General features: G+C 37.5%; 1 protein-coding gene across 4 annotated transcripts in view; it reads right to left on the reverse strand.

Annotated features, from left to right (window-relative positions):
* Astn2 (astrotactin 2) overlaps window positions 1–19,389 on the reverse strand; it is a 770,953-nt gene that overhangs the window by 534,106 nt on the left and 217,458 nt on the right. For all 4 annotated transcript variants that reach the window (XM_010639452.2, XM_010639450.2, XM_010639451.2 and 1 more), the window contains one exon: window positions 14,419–14,565. In XM_010639452.2, the coding sequence (XP_010637754.1) occupies window positions 14,419–14,565 (147 nt within the window). The remainder of the gene's footprint in view (window positions 1–14,418; window positions 14,566–19,389) is intronic.

Below are 19,389 nucleotides of genomic sequence, written 5' to 3' on the forward strand. Positions count from 1 at the left end.
ACTAAACAAGACGAGGTTAATAGTTTAAATTGACCAGAAGGTAAAGTACGAAAGTACTTTCTAATAGGTACTTTATGCAATAGTCACATCAATATAAAGCCATAGCTCTCTCTGTGTGTGTGTGTGTGTGTGTGTGTGTGTGTGTGTGTGCATGTGTGTAAAGGATTTAGGGCACATTTATAAACTTCCCTCATTTTGGCATATTCCTCTATTCTGATTCTAGGCAAAGAAAGGGTGATAATCAGGGATGGGGTAGTAAGAATAAACAAACATATTCTCAAAGTCCTAAAGAATTAAAATGGTTTTAAAATTTAGACACCAGTCAAATAGATCCAAATAAAAGTAACAAAAGCTTGAAGTATTCCTTGTCTTCTCTTCTATAGCTTCACAGAAAATGTAGTTATCTATCCTCTGGAGGTTTCCTATGATGGGGAACTCATTACCTGGCAATGACCCCCTTCCAACATTAAGAAAATATTATCACAACTACTAACATTTATATGATTTATTGAGCCATTACTAGGTCTTAGGTACTGAGCTAAAAGCTTTATGAGCATTATTTCATTTATTCTACACAATAATTCTATAAGTATGCTATTATCACTGTATTGTAGATAATGAAACTAAAGCTTAAAAAGTTTAACTAGAACAAAGTTACACATTCAATAGCAGAGGAAGACGTTTCCAGACTCAGTCTGCATCTTCTGTTAGCACTCTTCATGCATATGCCTCTAGTTTTGTGTCCTGAGGCCTCCAGGAAACAGCCAGTTCCCTTTTTAAGACAAATGATAATTATCATGATCATTTCTCTGGAAACCTAATGTGTGATAGAAAGTTGGACTGAATTCATGTATCATTAAGTACTCACACTACTTTACATCTATGTGTTAACCTGACAAAATCACTTAACATCTGAGACTGATTTTTTGAAATTTATTTTTTAATTGATGCATAAAATTATATATATTTATGGGGTATCATGGGAATTTGCTGTACCTATGCATCGTGTAATATTCAAACAAGGTAAGTATCTCTATCTCCCAAATATTTATCTTTTTTTGAGGTGAAAACACTTAAAATAATTTCTTCTAGATTTTTGGAAATATACAATACATTCATTTATCTATAATCAAATGCTCATTGACCAAACTTTTCATTGCTCCCACCCTAGACTCTGGGGACCAGTATTCTACTCTTATTTTCTGTACAATCATCTTTTTTCAATTCCACATATGATGAAAATATACAGTATTTGTCATTTTGTCCTTAACTTACTTTATTTAACATAATGACATCCAGCTTGATCCATTCTTTTTTAAATAGGATTTCATCTTTTTTTATGCTAAGGGAAAACATACCACGCATTCTTTATCCATTCTTCAGTTGATGTTCAGCTACATTGTTTGCATTTTTGGCTATGACTAGTGCTACAATAAACATGAGAGTCTAGATGTCTCTCTGACACACTGGTTTCATTTCCTTTGGATGTGTACCAGCAGTGAGAGTGCCGGATCACATGGGAGTTCTATTTTCTTTTCTTTTCTTTCTTCTTTTTTTTTTTTTGGTACCAGGAATCAACCTCAAGACCTTACGCTTGCAAAGCAGATAGCAGAACCACTGAGCTAAATTCCTGGCCCTCTGTTTTCAATTTTTTTGGAAATATCCTTACTCTTTTCCTACTCACTATTTTGCACAATGGCTGTACTGATTTACATTCTTATCAACTGTGTGTGAAGACTGTCCATCCATAACCTCACTAGCTCTTGGTATCATTCACTCATTCATTCATTCACTCATTTATTATAATAATTGTAGCTGGGGTGAGGTGATACCTTATTATCCTCATAATGATTGTTCTGTCTCCACATTTCACTGGTTAATGATGTTGAGTATTTTTCGTATACCTGTTAGACATTTGTATGTCTGCTGCTGAGGAATGTCTGGGTACATCTTGAACCTTTTAAAAGTCAGATTTATTTTCCTCTATTAAGTTGTATGAATTCCTTACATAGTTTGGAAATTACCTTCCTGTCCAGTGTATACTTTGCAAATAATCTCTCACACTCTGTAGGTTATGCTTGCACTTTAGCTCTACTAGACATGTATGCAAAATGAGGATTCTAAACACTGCTTCACAGTATTGCTATGAAAATTTAATGAAGGCATCTATGTGAAGTCCTTTGTACACTGCTGGATATATAGCACTTAGGTTCAATAATCTTACATTTCCTTCCTGTCTAGGTTCCTTTAGCACTTCTTTTAGAATGATTCTCTTTCATCCATTCTTTGAGACATTGTTAGGTATCTAAAGTATTTTTTCCACATCTTCAGTGTCAAGCCCACATCTCAAAGCAACTTCCAATTTATGGCAATTCCCAGAACAAAACAGAAGACTCTTAAGTATAGTGTTATTGGCCCACATGGGAGAGGAACCAACTCACCCATTTAATCTAGACTGTTTATTGCTTTAAATGTGATCTCTTTTACTGGCTTAACTATATTGGATTGGCATATACTGACTGCCTTTGGGAACCTTAAGAGATATATAAAGTAACATCTCAGTTAAGATATGTTTTTAATATTAATCAACAAACATTTATCAATATGCTACCTGCATTGCAATTTTGATGAAGTTCTAATCTCTATCATCAGGGTTAATACATCATAAGCCTGATGGTAGACCATTCATGTTGTATTCTGTGCTTTGGGGAATCACTGCAGTTATGCACTCAGTAGCTCTGTTTATATGGCATTGATAAAGTCAAAGATGGAAAGGACCAAATACCCTCATCAAAGGCCTTTATGAGTTCCAAGGCTCTCAAGGAGAGATCACCTATGCTGTCTGGAAGCAAAGTAACACTTACAGAGATATTGACATATCCCTCAAAGTTCTGTGAAGGGACCACTTAGAATTCCATAAAAAATATTAATGTCTGGCCTCCATTCTCAAGAGTTCTATTAACTAGTTCCAGGGATTATTAATCAAATTCAGATGATTTATATATCACACTTAGAGAAGCAATGCTAAATTTAGTAAAAGTGTGCTCCATCTCTTCAATGTGGGCTCAATAGGGCAAAAAGCCACTGATGGCCTTGAAGAAGCTGAGAAAAGAATGGGTGGGACTTGCCAAGGAGTTGGATAGAGACCGTGTCGCTATGTGTTTCTCTTGCCAGCTGGGCCCTGGACAAGTGCTATGTCTTTTTTGGCCTTTTCCCTATTATAGGCAGTAAGCTTCAAGGATAACTGTATAGGAACACAAGGTTAGAATTCATTTTCTTCTTGAGGACGGGACACATTACTCAGCCCGATCTAATGCTTCAGTACCACGGACAGCTCAACAGTAAGGTCAGTGGGAAGCTCCCACTAGTAACTAAGGGCCAGCACCTTGGAAACTTTGAGCCCCTGAGGGAGGGTGAGAAAGGGCGACAGCTGCCATGGAGATGCTCCTTGGGAGATCTGATCTAAAATGGAGCTCCTCCTATTTCATATGAGTTGCTGTCATTGTGACCGTCTTGATTTTATTGTTTAAAAACCTAGCCAATGGTCTTAGGGGCCTATATTATGATCTGGGTGTATAAATCTATGAAAAATGTCATTGAATTTTACATTCTCCATCTATGTTAGTTACTATATTTATGAGTGATGACAAGGATTCAGGAAAATAGTCCCCATTGTTCTTTTCTCTCTTGTCCTCCATATGTAACACCCTCATATCTCCAGAAACCTGATCTAGAAAACCCACTAATCCAATCAACAAAAGACTATGCTTTTATAATCATTCTTTACCCCTCTGAAAGACTGGATTTCATTCCTTTTCAAGTCTCAGTTGCCTTATCTACCAAATAGGGATAATGAAGAGCACTTTGGAGAGCTATTGAGGGAACAAGATAAGCAATACCTACAAGTTTCCACATTAAGAGCACACTGAGGAAGGTGGGATTGTCTGGAACTAACTCCCAGGGTTCTTTCTGATGCCAGAAGACTAAGGATATTCGTGTATTAATTACACTTCTATCTGGAGGGTGCTGTGTCATTTACTTCCTGTTTCATTCACCTAGCTGAAAAGAGTTCAAGTCACTTACTTAGTTTTCTACATCTTATTCCTCTGCATGTGCCAGTTTCTGAAGTTTTTTGCCCTGGGAATGACTTTAAGAATAAAAGTACTACTGTTCATCAGTTATTGAGCAGTCACAACCCTTCAGACAGTCAAGTAGGTATGTTATATACATCATGCCCCAAGTAATCTTCATTTTACAGATGAGAAAAATAAGACTCGGGGAATCTATGAGACTCTCCTGCATCTGACAATGAAGAAACAATAGAACTGAGATCCAGATGCAAATCTACCTCATTTAAAACTCTTTCTTTGGTATTGGGGATTGAACTTGGGTCCTTGTGCTTGTGAGGCAGGCGGTAGCACCACTGAGCTAAATCCCCAGCCCAAATCTATCTCATCTAAAAGGATGCATTCCTGGCTAAGATGTTACATCATATAAGGAATGTGGATTTCATTATGTCTGGCAACTGAGACCCTGTGAGGTAAGTCTCCCCAGTGCCGCATACCATGCTTGTTCCATCACTTCTTTAAAACTTGTATGTCTCATGATTATTTTCAATTTCCCTTTATAAATTGTTGCATTGTCTTATTTTTTTATATTATAGATGCTCTGTAACCCAGGCCTTCCTGACTGGTGAGAGACTGCCCTTCCAGAGCTGTTCAAATCTTAAAGACAAAAAAGGACATACCCAGGAGGATAATAATTTTTATATGAAAATTAACCAGAACCCAGATTGCAACCATTTCTTCTATCTGGCTCTTACATCCAAAAGGCAATATTTCTCTTTATTAATCAGTACAGGGACAGATACCATGGAACCAGGGGTAGTCCTGACACCTGTTAACATGCAAAAATATTATTCAAACTAGCCAATGCAAAACCTGTCTATGCTGCTTTCCCTCTCTATATATTCCTTCCTGCAATAACCAAAACACAGCTTCTTTTCCTTGCTTTCTATTTGTTCCCTGTGCTTCTGAACATTTCCTAGTGTGTTTTCACAAGGTTTTTCAATGGGGTGTTATACATAGGTTTCTGGAGTCTGAATATAAAAACTCTGTGTTTCACAACAGTTCTTTTTGTATCTGTGCTTTCTCTACCTAACTGAAAAAAGTTCCAGGTACATTTAAAAACTTCTTTGCTTTCCTTGCTTTTTATGCCTTAGTTTTCATCACTTCACATTTCCTGTTGCTTTGAAATCCAGTATAAGACTCTCACAGAACCATTAACAATTCTGCTTTAATCCAGGCAGCATTAAATTTACTCAAAATGTGCTTACTGAATAACCACCAGGGATCTGATACTATGCTTGTCATCAGAGATAACATACTTCTTTCAAAAAACTCAAATGTTACTTTCACAAAAATTCCTATCTAGAGAAAAAGATACCTATAGTCTATTGGTATTTATAAAATATGGCTAGGATGTAGCATGTTTGGAAGGGCATTCGCTTACACCATGGTGGCGACCCTATGATACACAATGGACAGCAGTCTGTTTGTATTATTCAAAGCTCTAAAAGATTTGCCTTCACTGGCCAAGCATTTGCAAGGCCTAAGGTTCAATTTCTATCACTGGAAAAGAAGAAGGAGGGTGCGGGAAGAGAAGAAAAAGAAGGAGAATTATTTAAGTCTGCAATAGAGGTCAGGATAGAGGATTTCCAGGTGAGCGACTAAGGGCATCTTTTAATTCACCACATTTTGCTCTGTCTTTAGACACTATCAAGATTGTCTGTACTTTTCTTAGATGATCCTCTGATTTTGCTATTTCCTAGTTACATGCTATCTGAAAATTCAATAAACATGGAAAAGAAATGGGAATCATAGTTTTAAAAACACCCCTTTGAGTTAAGTACTATTTCCATTCACATTTCAGACATGTAAAGACTGAGGCTCAGAGGGATTAAATCACTCACTTGGCTACTGAAGTGGCAGACAACTGAAAAAAATATATAAATTCTTGTATCATTCCAAAGGCTGTGCTCTTAACCACTAAAGTGTTTTTATCAAAACCTTGAGTAAGTTAGTCTCTAGGGACCTCTGTTTCTATATATAGGTAAAGAAATAGTTAAATCTTGAATATCTTTAAGGGCTAACATTTAGCAATTAATAAGCAATGGGTGGTGAGGGATAACTGGTGGTGGACGTGCTTTCCACACTGGTTAAAATTTCTCTATTGTTTTTTTCAAAGCCATATTAGTTGCTCCTACTTACCCATCCCCATTTCTCAGTCAGTAGTTCTTCTGGAGCTCTAGAACCTCCTTGGCTACTAGCTCCTGATTTTGTTGCTTCTGTATTCCTCCTCTACCGTCTCACACAAACACATATTTACTTGTTACATGTGCAAAATATGATTTGTCAGAGGTGAAACAAAAATATGAGTATGTAGGATTGCAAATAGAGTGAATACACATGAAATGAAAAATATTGAGCTTATTTTCATTTCAAGTGAGACTATTTACTATAGTAAAATGGCAGCAATGAGAGGATGTATTAATAAAAGTATAAATGTTTCAGAGAAATGGGATAAACATGTCTCTGAAGGGATAGTGCTGAGTTCTGAATAAAATAACATAAAATAGGAAGACAAAGTTCAGTTACAGTGAGACAAGGCTGAAAAATGGAGATCTGCAGAATATCCCACAGATGTCCAGTGATAAAGACTTTTAAAACATTATAATATTAATATAGTACTTTAATTCAGAAAGTTAATTACCTCTGGAGAGCATCAACTAGTAGGAGATAAACACTCTGATGTGCCAAAATTTTTTCTGTGTAGTCTTATGTTAAGTTTTAAATTTTTTATAAAAAAGAAAGGAGAAGCTGGTAGGCCCACTCCTTCGACCCAGTGCACCAGAGAAGACCGGCAGCAGCTCATGACCCTCTGGTAGGCACACTCCTTCAAACCAGTGCAGCAGAGGAGCCCAGCCACCCAGATGCCAACATATCCTCTCTCCCCATAAACAAGAGAAAGAGGGCCTCTCTGAGGCTTCTAGATGAAAATTGAAGCCCACTGGAAAGTGAAGAAAATCTGTTATACAGGCACAGCACACCACCATAGTTGGTAAGTCAGAGGACCAGTACATCACATCAGAACCTGGTCTAACTTCAGGAGAAAGACAGCTGGAGCCCGCACAGTTCAACAGTAGAAACTTTCACAGTTCAACACAGCAGGAGGGCAGAGATCTCAACTTGGGCCATGTAGCCAGAAAATCAGCCTGAAACTCAGAGGATAGCTGCTGGCTTGCTGAGGCTAATTAACTTACATCTGCACAATCCTGCCCATGCTGTGCATTGCGTCAACAGAATCATACCCTGAAGGAGGCCCTCTATTTGTATTTGTATTTTTGATTTTCAAAGTAATATTTTTCCAGGCAAGGGACTTAGCTCAGTTGTTCTGCTGCCTGCCTCACAAGCACAAGGATGCAAGTTCAATCCCTGGTACAAAAAAAAAAAAAAAGTAATATTTTTCTCTTATCTTTAATCATTTAAAATTTTTTATCTATCTTTTTCTCATCTCAAATGTTTTCCTTTGTAAAATCTTTTCCTTATCTTTTTTCTTTCTCTCTCTCACTCTCCCTCTTCCATCTTGATATACATTACTCTCCCTCTTTGTTCCTGTTTGTATCCTAATTCAAATTTATTTTCTTTCGTTTCCCTTCTCTCAATTGTCATGAGTTTTAAAAGAAAGTGATTATAGTCTCTAGCCTCCCTATTGCTGCTAGTTTGTTCCATTCTTGTGTATATTTTGTTCTGTCTTCTCCTCTTCTCTTCAACAGCTCCGCAGAGTTTCTATGATCTTCCTGTGTCCTCTGACCTCACTTCTAACCTTTCTCTCTCCTACCTATCTATCCCTCCCTCTCCAACTCCTTCTAAATCCCCATCCTGAAGGGTAAAGTTGCTATATTGAAGAGTTTATTCACTATAAATGTATTTTGGGCTGATCCTTAATTTTGATTTAATTCACACAGTTAAAGGAGATAGATTAATAACTATTAGCTATGCTTGATGCTATTGTGTTGCTGATTGTATCACTTGGGCTAAGGTATGATTGATCTAATCAGTTTTCCTCCCTGGTATAATGAAAATGAGATTGCTTCAGAGTCATTAGAGACTCAAAATCTAAAAACCAGGTATATCTGGAAGATCAAAGTATTAACCCAGAAATTAAAACAGGACAGTACCAATGACAGAAACAGAAATGAGAAAACATTTAAACAAGACACAAACACAGACTTCCACCCTATCAAAGGTAAACTCCGGGGGAAGTGAGGTGGAAAGTCTGATAGTCAATCATCTGGATACCCTAAACGAATAGCACAGGAAGCTTAAAAAAAAACAGAGAAATGAGGCTCTAGAAAAATTCAAAACAGAAATAATTATCCAGATAACCACAGAGATGGTGAAAAGAATGAAAGACATGATTACAGACTCTAGAACAGAAACAGATAAAAAAAAAATAGTTGCGCTCAGGACCATGATGGAAACCATGAATGCCCAACACAGGAAACAAACTGAATCCATGAAACAGATTTAAACAGATATCCAGGAGATTAAATCTCTGTAGAAAGCACTCACAGCATAATGAATGAATGTGAAGATAGAATTTCAGATATAGAAAGTAGGACTGCAGTCAGTAACCATGAAAAGAGAGAGATCTCTTAAAAACAGTAAGGGATCATGAGAAATCAATCCAGCAATGCTTAGATGATACAAAGAAGAATAATATAAGACTGATAGGAAGCCATAAAGTGTCAGGAGAAAGTACAAATGATAAAAAAAAAAACCTGTTCATAGAATTAGTGACAGAAAACTTCCCACAGGGGAAGAATTTGACATACAGATAACTGAGGCATATAGGACTCCAACTAGCCATGATAAAAAAAAAATCTAGACTTAGAAGTATAATCATCAAGATCCCAGCAGAAGAACAAAATACTACACGCTTAAAGAAAAGAAACAAATTAAATGCAAAGGAAAGCCCATCAGAATCACAGCAAACTTCCAACACAGATCCTCAAGTCAAGGAGAGCTTTGAGTGAGGTATTTCAAGTCCTAAAAGAAAACAACCTTCAACCTAGACTGATGTATCCTGCAAAACTATCTTTCAAAATTGATGGGAAAATAAGACACTTCCACAACAAAGAACACCTGACAAATTTCATGAACACCAAACCAGCACTCCAAACACTTCTAAACAATATCCTGGAAAAAAGAAAATGAAACCACAACTCCATAAGGGCAAATAGAGCAAATATACCAGGAAAGGCCAGAAATTAAAGGGAGAGGGAAAAATAAAAAAAATAAAAGAACCAACAACAGGAAAATAACATAACAATGAAAAGTCAATACATAACAGTTATAACCATCAATGTTAATGGCCACAATTCACCAATCAACAGAAACAGGCTGGCAGAATGGATTAAGAAGCAAAATCCAACAATATTCTATATAGGAGAAACCCACTTAATCCACAAAGAAATTTATAGACTGAGAGTAAAAGAATGGAAAACAATTCTCCATGCAACAGGAGCCCAGAAAAAAAAGCGTAGCTTTCTTCTTTGCAGACAGAATAGATTTCAAACAAAACTAATTAAGAAAGACAAAGAAGATCACTACATCCTTGGAAAGGGAACAATACAAGAGGAAGAATGGCAATCATAAATATATACGCACCAAATACTAATGGCTCCACCTATACAAAACAAATATTAATGGATATGAAAAATGAAATAAGAATTAATATAATTGCAGTGGGGGACCTCAATACTCCACTGACACAAACAGACAGATCATCTAGACAAAAAATCAACAATGAAATAACAGAACTGAACCAAGTCTTAGAACAAATGGACTTAGTAGATGTCTACAGAATGTTCCATCCCACAAAATCAGACTATACATTCTTTTCAGCTGCACAAGGGTCATTCTCTAAAATAGACCACATATTAGTTGATAGAACATGCTTAAGTGAATGCAAAGGAATTGAAGATATCCTCTGTACATTATCAGACCATAGTGCAATTAAACTGTAGATAATAGCCCAAGAAACTGCAAGAACTTCACAAACACATGGAAATTAAATAACACCCTTCTGAACAACCATTGAGTCACAGAGGAAACTAAAGAAGAAATTAGACAGTTTCTACAATTAAATGATAATGCCAATAAAATATACAGGAATATATGGGACATAATGAAAGTAGTTCTATGAGGGAAATTCATAGCAGTAAATGCCCATACTAAGAAAACAGCACAAACTCCAATAAACAATGTAATACTTAACCATAAGCTTCTAGAAAAAGAAGAGCAAGACAAATGGAAAGGTTGTATAGGGAGGAAATTATAAAAATTAGAGCAGAAATTAATGCAATGGAGACTAAGAAAACTATACAAAAAATCAATGAAATGAAATACAAATGGAAAGGTTGTATAGGGAGGAAATTATAAAAATTAGAGCAGAAATTAATGCAATGGAGACTAAGAGAACTATACAAAAAAATCAATGAAATGAAATGTTGGTTTTTTGAAAGAACAAATAAAATTGATAAACCCTTAGCCAACCTTATCAAAAAATGAAGGAAAAGGCTCAGATTCATTCAATTAGGATTGAAAAAGGTGAAGTCACAACTGATCCACCAGAAATCCAGGGGATCATCAATAACTACTTTGAAAACCTGTACTCTAATAAAATAGAAATACAGAAGAAATAGATTCCTAGATACATATGAACTTCCAAAGTTGAACAAAGAAAATATAAAAAGTCTAAACACCACAATTACTCAGTGAAATTGAAAATGTAATTAAGCATTACCAACAAAGAAAAGCCTAGGTCCTGATAGCTTCACTGATGAATTCTATAAGACATTTAGAGAAGAACTATTGCCACTATTCTTTAAATTCTTCAATGAAATTGAAAGAGAAGCAGTACTTCCAAATTCATTCCTGGAAGCAAGTATTACTTTGATTCCAAAACCAGGGAAAGGCCCAATCAAACAAGAGAACTACAGGCTAATCAACCTAATGAACATAGATGAAAAATCCTCAGTAAAACACTGGCAAAAAGAAGACAGATCATCAAAAAGATCATATACCCTGACCAAGTCAGATTTATCCCAGGGATGCAAGGATGGTTCAACATACATAAATCAATAATGTAATCAACTATGTTAACAGAGCCATGGACAAAAACCATATGATCATCTTGATAGATGCAGAAAAAGCATTTGACAAAATTCAACACACATTCATGATAAAACAAAACCCACAGAAAATTGGAATAGATGGTCTTTATCTCAACCTGATAAAGGCCCAATAGCTAAGACCATTCTAAATAGTCAAAAACTGAAAACCTCCATACTAAAATCAGGAATAAGACAAGGATGTCCACGATCACACCTGTTTAATATAGTTCTAGAAACATTAGCAACATCAATTAGACAAGACAAAGAAATAAAGGAGTAAAGATAGGAAAGGAAGAAGTGAAAGGGTCACTATTAGAAGATGATATGATACTCTACATAAAATACCAAAAAAAAACTCTGCCAGTAGACTTCCAGACTTAATTGACAGATTCGGTAGAGTATCTGGATACAAAGTCAGCACTCAAAAATCAATAGCCTTTTTGTACACAACAGACAAAGAGAAAATTAGGGGAAAATTCCTTTCACATTAACATTAAAAAAAGAAGTATCTAGAAATCAGTCTAATGAAGGAGACAAAAGACCTCTACACTGAAAATTACAGCACACTGAAAAAAGAGATAAAAGAGGATAAAAGAAGATGGAAAGACATCCCTTGGTCCTGGGTAGGAAGAATCAATATAGTGAAAATGGCCATACTTCCAAAACTGCTGTACAGATTCAATGCAATCCCAATTGAAATCCCAACAGTATATTTCACAGAAATAGAGAAAACAATCCAAAAATTCATTTGGCAACAGAAAAGACCTAGAATAGCCAAAGCCATACTAGGATACAGAGACATGGCAGGGGGTATCAGAATTCCCAACTTCAAACTATACTACAAAGCCACTGTGATAACAGCATGATACTGGCAAAGAAACAGACCTAAGGATCAATGGAATAGATTAGAAGATGCAGAAACAAATCCAGACATACTCAGCTACCTCATCTTTGACAAAGGAGCCAACCATCCTCACTGGAGAAAAGATGGCCTCTTTAAGAAATGGTGTTGGTAAAACTAGCTTTCAACTTACCAGAGATTAAAACTAGATCCCTATCTTTCACCATGCACTAAACTAAAATCCAAGTGGATTAAAGATGTAAATATCAAAACAGAAACACTAAACTTACTGGAAAGTAAAGTAGGTAGAACTCTCGAAGACATTGGCATAGGAGAAGACTTTATGAACAAATCCTCAGCAGCATGAGAACTTGTAAAAAGAACCAACAACTGGGGTCTCACTGCATTAAAAAGTTTTTGCAGTGCAATGTAAATCACCAACAGAACTAAGAGACAACCTACAATGTGAGAAAAAAAATTTACCAGCTACTCCTCAGACAAAGGACTACTATCTAGAATATATAAAGAACCTCCCCAAAAAGACCCCCCCAAAAGACCCAATTCAAAAATGGACATCTGAAATTAACAGACATTTCTCAGACAAAGAAGTAAAAGTGGCAAATAAATATGAGAAAAAATGTTCAACATCACTGGTCATTCGAGAGATGCAGATGAAAACAACACTGAGATTCCACCTTACCCCAGAAAGAATGGCTGCTATCAAAAAATCAATTAATAACAAATGTTGGCGGGGTTGCGGGGAGAAAGGAACCCTTCTCCATTGTTAGTGGGAGTGCAAGCTGGTGCAACCACTGTGGAAATCAATATGGAGATACCGCAAGGAACTAGGATTAGAGGTTCCATTTGACCCCGCTATCCCTCTGCTGGGTATTCTTTCCAAAAGAATTAAAAGAATCATATCACAGTGTTGTATGTGCACCCATGTTTATAGTGGAAGAGTTCATAATAGCTAAAACTTGGAAACAACTCAAATGCTCATCAATTGGAGACTGGATAAAGAAGATGTGATTTTTCTATAAATGGAGTACTACTCAGCCATAAAGAATGAGAAAAGAGAAACATAGCTAAATGGATGCATAATTGAGGCTACACTCTTAAGTGAAATAAATAGGACACACTATTCTCTGGTGTGAAAATAAGTTTAAATAAGGTTCAAGTGGTATAACTGATAATGTGATATAGGAAGAAAATGGCTAAAGAGGAAGTGGGAAGGGGAGAGGAAATAAGGGAAAAGAAAAAAATGTGAAAAAAGGAAGAAAATGGAAACAGTCTTTGTAAATAGAGAAGTGTGAAGGGGGTGAAGGGAGGGCAGGGGTATGGAGAAAACACAAGAACCAAGACATATCATATCGTGTAAAGGTACAAGATCCCAATGATGAATGTAACCATATTTTTGCTTTAAATGTACCAATAAATTTAATGGGGGAAAATAAAGGAAGGAGTAAAGAAATTTTCAGAAGTGATGTTTGTGTTCATGCCATTGTTTATGGTGATAGTTTCACAGGTATATACTTATCTTCAAGTAATCAAGCTGTATATATTTAAAAATTGTGAGTAAACTGAAAAAATAAAAGGGTAGATAAACTGAAGAAATAAAAATGCATCATGTTCCATACTCATGATTGCATTCTTTATAAAATTCGTGCTAAACTCAAAAACATTCAAAGATGGTAGCACCAAGTAAGGACAAACATTTAGAGAAACTGGTGCAGAAAACGTACAGGGCTAGAGGCTTGAAACCAGAAGTGACTTTTTTAGAGGGCACTTTAGCAGTAGATATCAAACACTTTCATCAACTTCTTAGACCAGGCTTTGCTAATGACCACGGCGACTACAGTGTCTCATTAATTCAATTTAATTGCATGAAGAATAAATGGTAGAGTGTCTGTTTCTACCACTAGAATGAGCTATGACTATTCTCCAGAATGTTCTTGAAATTCCCGGAAAACTCACATAATTTTCCCTGTCATATATAATTAGCAAATACCCTTAGAAGACGGCAGCATTTTGAATTTGGATCCACAAGCATGATAAGAACTGGTAGATTATTTATTAACTCAACCCTCTCCACCATTTGAATTCTCTCTGGGTTCAACAATTCTTATCCTTGGACCTAGAATAAAAAGACTTTAATTCTAATAATCCAGTTTTTGACATGATAATGCCATTTTCCAAAGCCTTTGGATATTCCTTTTTTTTTTCCCCTGTATATATGTATGTAATGGAAACCTGAGGTCGGGTCATACATGCAACATTTGACTAGCCAGGGGAGCAAGCTTTTGAGTAGTTGTGGGCAACTTTGCTGCTGGCCTCTTACCATCTGCAATGAAGTGTTCAGGCACATGCAGAGTCACTTTCACAGTGAGTGGACAGGACATCTGGCTGCCACACACCATGGCCAGGATGCAGGAGCTCACAGCAATCAGTGTTAGGGAGGTCTTGTTCACTGGGCTTTTCAGTAAACCTAATAATACAAAAAAAAAAAAAAAAGACACATAATTCAGTGGGGTAACGAAATGGCAATGGCATGGAGATTGAGAATCATGTTATTTCCTAAATGGAAAACTGCAGAAAGAAAGCGGGGGGAAACCCTTATTTTCTCACCTCTGTGAACCCTTACTGGGTCTTGATTTAATGCTCTGCAAAATGGGGGTGTTAGCTTTCCATCTCTATGACAAAATTTCTGAGAAAACGACTTAAAGAGGAAGAAATATTTATTTTGGCTCAAGCTTTCAGAGGTTTCAGCACATGGTCACTTGCTTGTGGGCCTGTGACGAAGCACAGTGTCACGACACAAAGGGCCTGACAGCCAAAGATGTTCAACTCATGGCAGTCAGGAAGCAGAGTAAGCCCAGAAAGGAAGGGGCAGGACAAGATACAGTCCCAAGGCTATACCCCTATGTCCTACTCCCTTCAAATAGGTCTCATATCCTAGTTTCCACCACCTCCTAAGAATGCTTCACATTATGAATCCATCAATAGATGAGTCATTTGCTAAAGTCAGAACGCTCAACAATCCAATTACCTTCCAAAAGCTATGCTTGTGAGCATACATGTAACACACAAGCCTTAGGGGACATTTCATATTCAGACTCCGACAACAGATTTACTGTTTATTTTGGTACAAATAAAAGAAATGAGCTTCCTGAAAATTGTGGCAATTCTTACTCTTTCCTGCTCCAATTTGGTTATTATGGATAATGATTAGATAATATTAGACTCTCCAGTCTCCCTACTAACAAGGGGAAGGATATCATGCTGTTGAATTCAGAAGGGCCTGGTAGAATGGAGTACACTTTAGAGTAAGACTATTCGGGTTCACAGTTTGGTGTTGGTGCTTCTGAGTTGTGTAACCTGCTTCATTCTACATACCTCATTTCCTTTATGTGTATGATAATGCAACTCAGGATTGTTGTGAAGATTACATAGTATAATATATATTTGTATCTATATCTGTATCTATCTACGTCTGTATCTATATCCTTTTCTATATCTATGTCTATCTATATATATAATGCCTGCCATATAGTAAGGTTTCACAGCTACTATGTAGTCACCCAAATCAATTTAATTCATTGAGCACTTACACTGTGAAACACATACAGAGTAGAATTAGAATAGCTTCATTCATGAGGAGTTTAACAGGCTAGGGGGAAAAGGAAATTTTTCACAGACAATTATATTCCAAGACAAATTGTGTTATGACCTAGACAAGAGAGTAGGATGTGGGGAGGAAGTTTTTGCATGGGAAAATTTAACATAATTTTATGGTTACAACAGAATAAGTAGACTGGATCTGCATGGCTAGGAGAGCACTGTGTCAAGGAGGTTTGTGAGTCTGTCCTGGGCTCTCTTTGTTTCCCATTCTTTGGGATTTGTCCTTCACGTCTCTCTTCCATGTTCTGATTACCAGCATGTGAGCAGATCTCCTCAAATTTCTTTTGCTTGCTAAGCTCGTTTTTTTGAGCAGTTTTATCCCCAAACCTCCCAGATACTCCTCTGTGACTACTCCAAGAGCATATGAAACCAACCCATTCAAAACAGGCTCCCTCCCTTCTGAGCTCCTTAATGTACTGAAAACCCTACCACGTAGATAGCAGACATGTAGATGTTACCTTTCAGTCTTTTGACTTCCTCTCTTACAGAAATGAAACAGGCATAGGGGCCTCTTAGTCTACATCCTCAGTGTTCTCACATCTCCCTCCTCATCTCGGTTCACTGTCAGGATGAGATCGGCACGGGAGTATCTGCCCACTTCACTCCCTCCTGAAACTCAACACAGCATCTCAACACAGGAAGTGTCCCACATTTAGTGACTTTCTGATGGCCCCCTCTGTTCCAACCTCCTGCTCTTCCCCTACCTATGCAGGTGTTGCTGGGCCTCAACTTTTGCAGAGCCTCAGGGTCAGCCCCTGCATCGTATTAACCCTGGTCTAGGTGTGATTTCTTTGGACTTCTCCCACTGCGCCCATCCTCACCTCTGTTGGTGATTTGCCGTGAATCTTCATCCAGATAAACTACCTATACTCACTGTGCTTTCTCAAGTACCTTATGTGAAGCACTGAAGTTCAGTACATAAAGGGCAAACTCTCACTCTTATATCCCAGTGTCTAGTTTAATGCCTTGCACACGAATCTCAGTAACTGCATGGTGACTTCCAGGAATGACAGTGACAATATGACTAACCAGCACTACACAAGCACTGAGCCCTTACAGCTGGCGTGGCCATAATAACGGGTGTCCACGGAGCAAGAGCCTTCATGATGGCCCACTTGGGATATTTTATGAATACCTACTTTTCCTCATAAACATTGAGATGCTTGAAAGAAGGGATCCTGTCTTCTCTGTTTTTGTGTCTCTCATGCACAGCTCACTCCCTGGGACCTAGGTGTTGCTTAGAGTTTTTAAAATTGTAAAACTTTTATTTGTACACGTGTTCAGTACCTCCATCCTAGGGAGTGGATACATGCACATAACACCTCTTAATCCTTTTTTCATCCCCTCCCCTCCTCTCCTTTCACCTCCTTCCATCTCTTGGGCCCTTTCCCTTTTGAAAAGATTTATCCAGTTTTAGAACAGGATCCTTGGTCTTATTTCCTGTCTTAAGATAATTTATGATACAGTAGCAGCTACTCACATGCTTACAGTTGTTATGGCTGAAGAACAAATGTTAAATGGAAGAATTAAATAAACACATGGCTCTGTGTAGGGATGTATGAAATCTCTACAACCAAAAATGATCACAGAAAGAAAAAAAATTTAAAAAAAATGTTTTATCACTTGTCTGAGTGTCACAAGAAACTGTTTCAAATTATGCCAGTATAAATATTTTAGTGACAAATTAGTATAGACAAGCTAACATTGAGGTTTTCTACTGGAAAGATGATGGGCTAGGGCTTGCTTGGTTCCTTGCATAGATTGTATACTAAAGAGTCGATGAATTACTCCAAGTCTATTATACAACACAACCCTCCCAAAGAGGAGTTACTAGAAGTTCTGAGTTTCTACTTGAGATTATTGGGAGTCTTTTTTATGGGGGAAGAAACAGGTAAAGAGGAGTCCAGCAGGAACCAATTCTGGGGAAGGTAAAGCAGGTCTCAAGGATGGAGTGTGAAAGGCTGGAAGTTCTTGGCATGGGGCAGCACATTCCCTGGCTAGTGAGTGGTGGAAAATAGCATGTTGAGCACCTCAGTTGAAATATTTCTCATCTCTGACCTGTATATCAGAGAAACTGATACAACCAAGACATTGCTTTTGCTAATTAACCAACCACTAGCAAAACCACCTGCACTCCACGGGCTGATTTCCTTTTTAGAGGCAGACTGCGGAGAAGCAGGGATGGGATTGCTCAAACTCTCTCTGTGGGCCCTTGCTCGACTAATTGTGTCCTCTTCCATGTCACTTAAACCTTCACAGTAATCCAGGGTCTTTAGGAGTAGATGTGGGGACTGAAGTCACATTTCATGTTAGCTTATTGACTCACAGCTTTTTCAGCAAAAGAAGTAATAAAATGACTTATCTTTTGAAAGCATTGTAAGGGCTAAATGAGACAGCAAATGCCATATTCTTAGCATAGCTTCTAGAACAGCAGGAAATGACAATTTCCAAACCACACATAGATATCTGTCTCATCACTGAAGGCAGAAACTAGGACCTATTTGCTTCTTTGTCCAACACATTATCAGAATATATTAAAGATTGGGTTACTTTTTATAGAAATGGGACAAAAAGAATACTGAAGGGAAGGGCATAAGAAGACAGCGAACGTGGGAGGGAGAATAAGAACGAACATCATCCTGGGCCAACCATTTACTCAGAAAATGTCTAAATCGCCTTGGTTGTTTCTGAAGTCCAGGAGAAAGAGAGCACGCAGGTGAAGCCTGAACTATGGCCAGCTGCATATGGAGCGGCCACTGGGGTTTGGGAGGTTGCCACGGCAACCAGAAACTTCACAGTGGGATTCAAACAAAGGTGACTTCTTAAGAAGTTCTTGGCCCAGGGAAGTGAGCATAAGCACTTAGCTCAAGTAGGAGCTGTAGACAGCAGCAAGGTAGAAAATATCTATCCAACAATAATGATCCTCCCTCCCTATGCAAGTTTTATACCACCCTGCCAGGAGAAGAGGCCCAAAAAGGAAGGGGAATGGGTCGCGTGCTTACTATGATCCAGGCACTATGACTAGGATGTATCTATATCTGTCCATATATCAGCCTTCCATCCGTTCCCCCCAACTCTTTCTGGGCACTCTTTTAGGGATGGAAGCAATGACAGTGAACAAAATAGCCACAGTATTTGAGGCTTAGAGTTTAGAAAGTGAGAATGTCCTCCTCTAACCCTTCCAGCAAGAAGCTGCCATTATCATTATTTCCATTTTATAGAGATGCCCAAGCAATGAAATGACCTACTAACGTCACCCAATTTGCATGTGCCAGAGACTGGATCAGGTGCATCCTCTCAACTGTATCATATGACTTCCTACTTCATCACAGAATAAGGCTTCCAGGATGTCATCACATAGTCGTAGAAAATGTGATTTTTGGAGACAGACATATCAGTGTTCAAATCCTGGCTTAGCTAGAAAATTTCTTTGTGACACTTTGCCAATCCTGGTAAATCAAAAGCTTTCCTCTGAAAAAAAATAGGAAAAGTGATCTGCTTGCAGAACTAATGTAAAGCCAAAATGAGATTACACATATAATGAACAGCAACAAAGAGCCTCAATATATTAAAGCTCCAGGACATAATACACATATCCTCAGATGACTGAGGTCATAGTTCTCTTTGGTTT

Source organism: Fukomys damarensis, unplaced genomic scaffold, assembly GCF_012274545.1.
Source record: "Fukomys damarensis isolate Sample0158 unplaced genomic scaffold, DMR_v1.0_HiC HiC_scaffold_36, whole genome shotgun sequence".
Classification (NCBI taxonomy): Eukaryota; Metazoa; Chordata; class Mammalia; order Rodentia; family Bathyergidae; genus Fukomys; species Fukomys damarensis.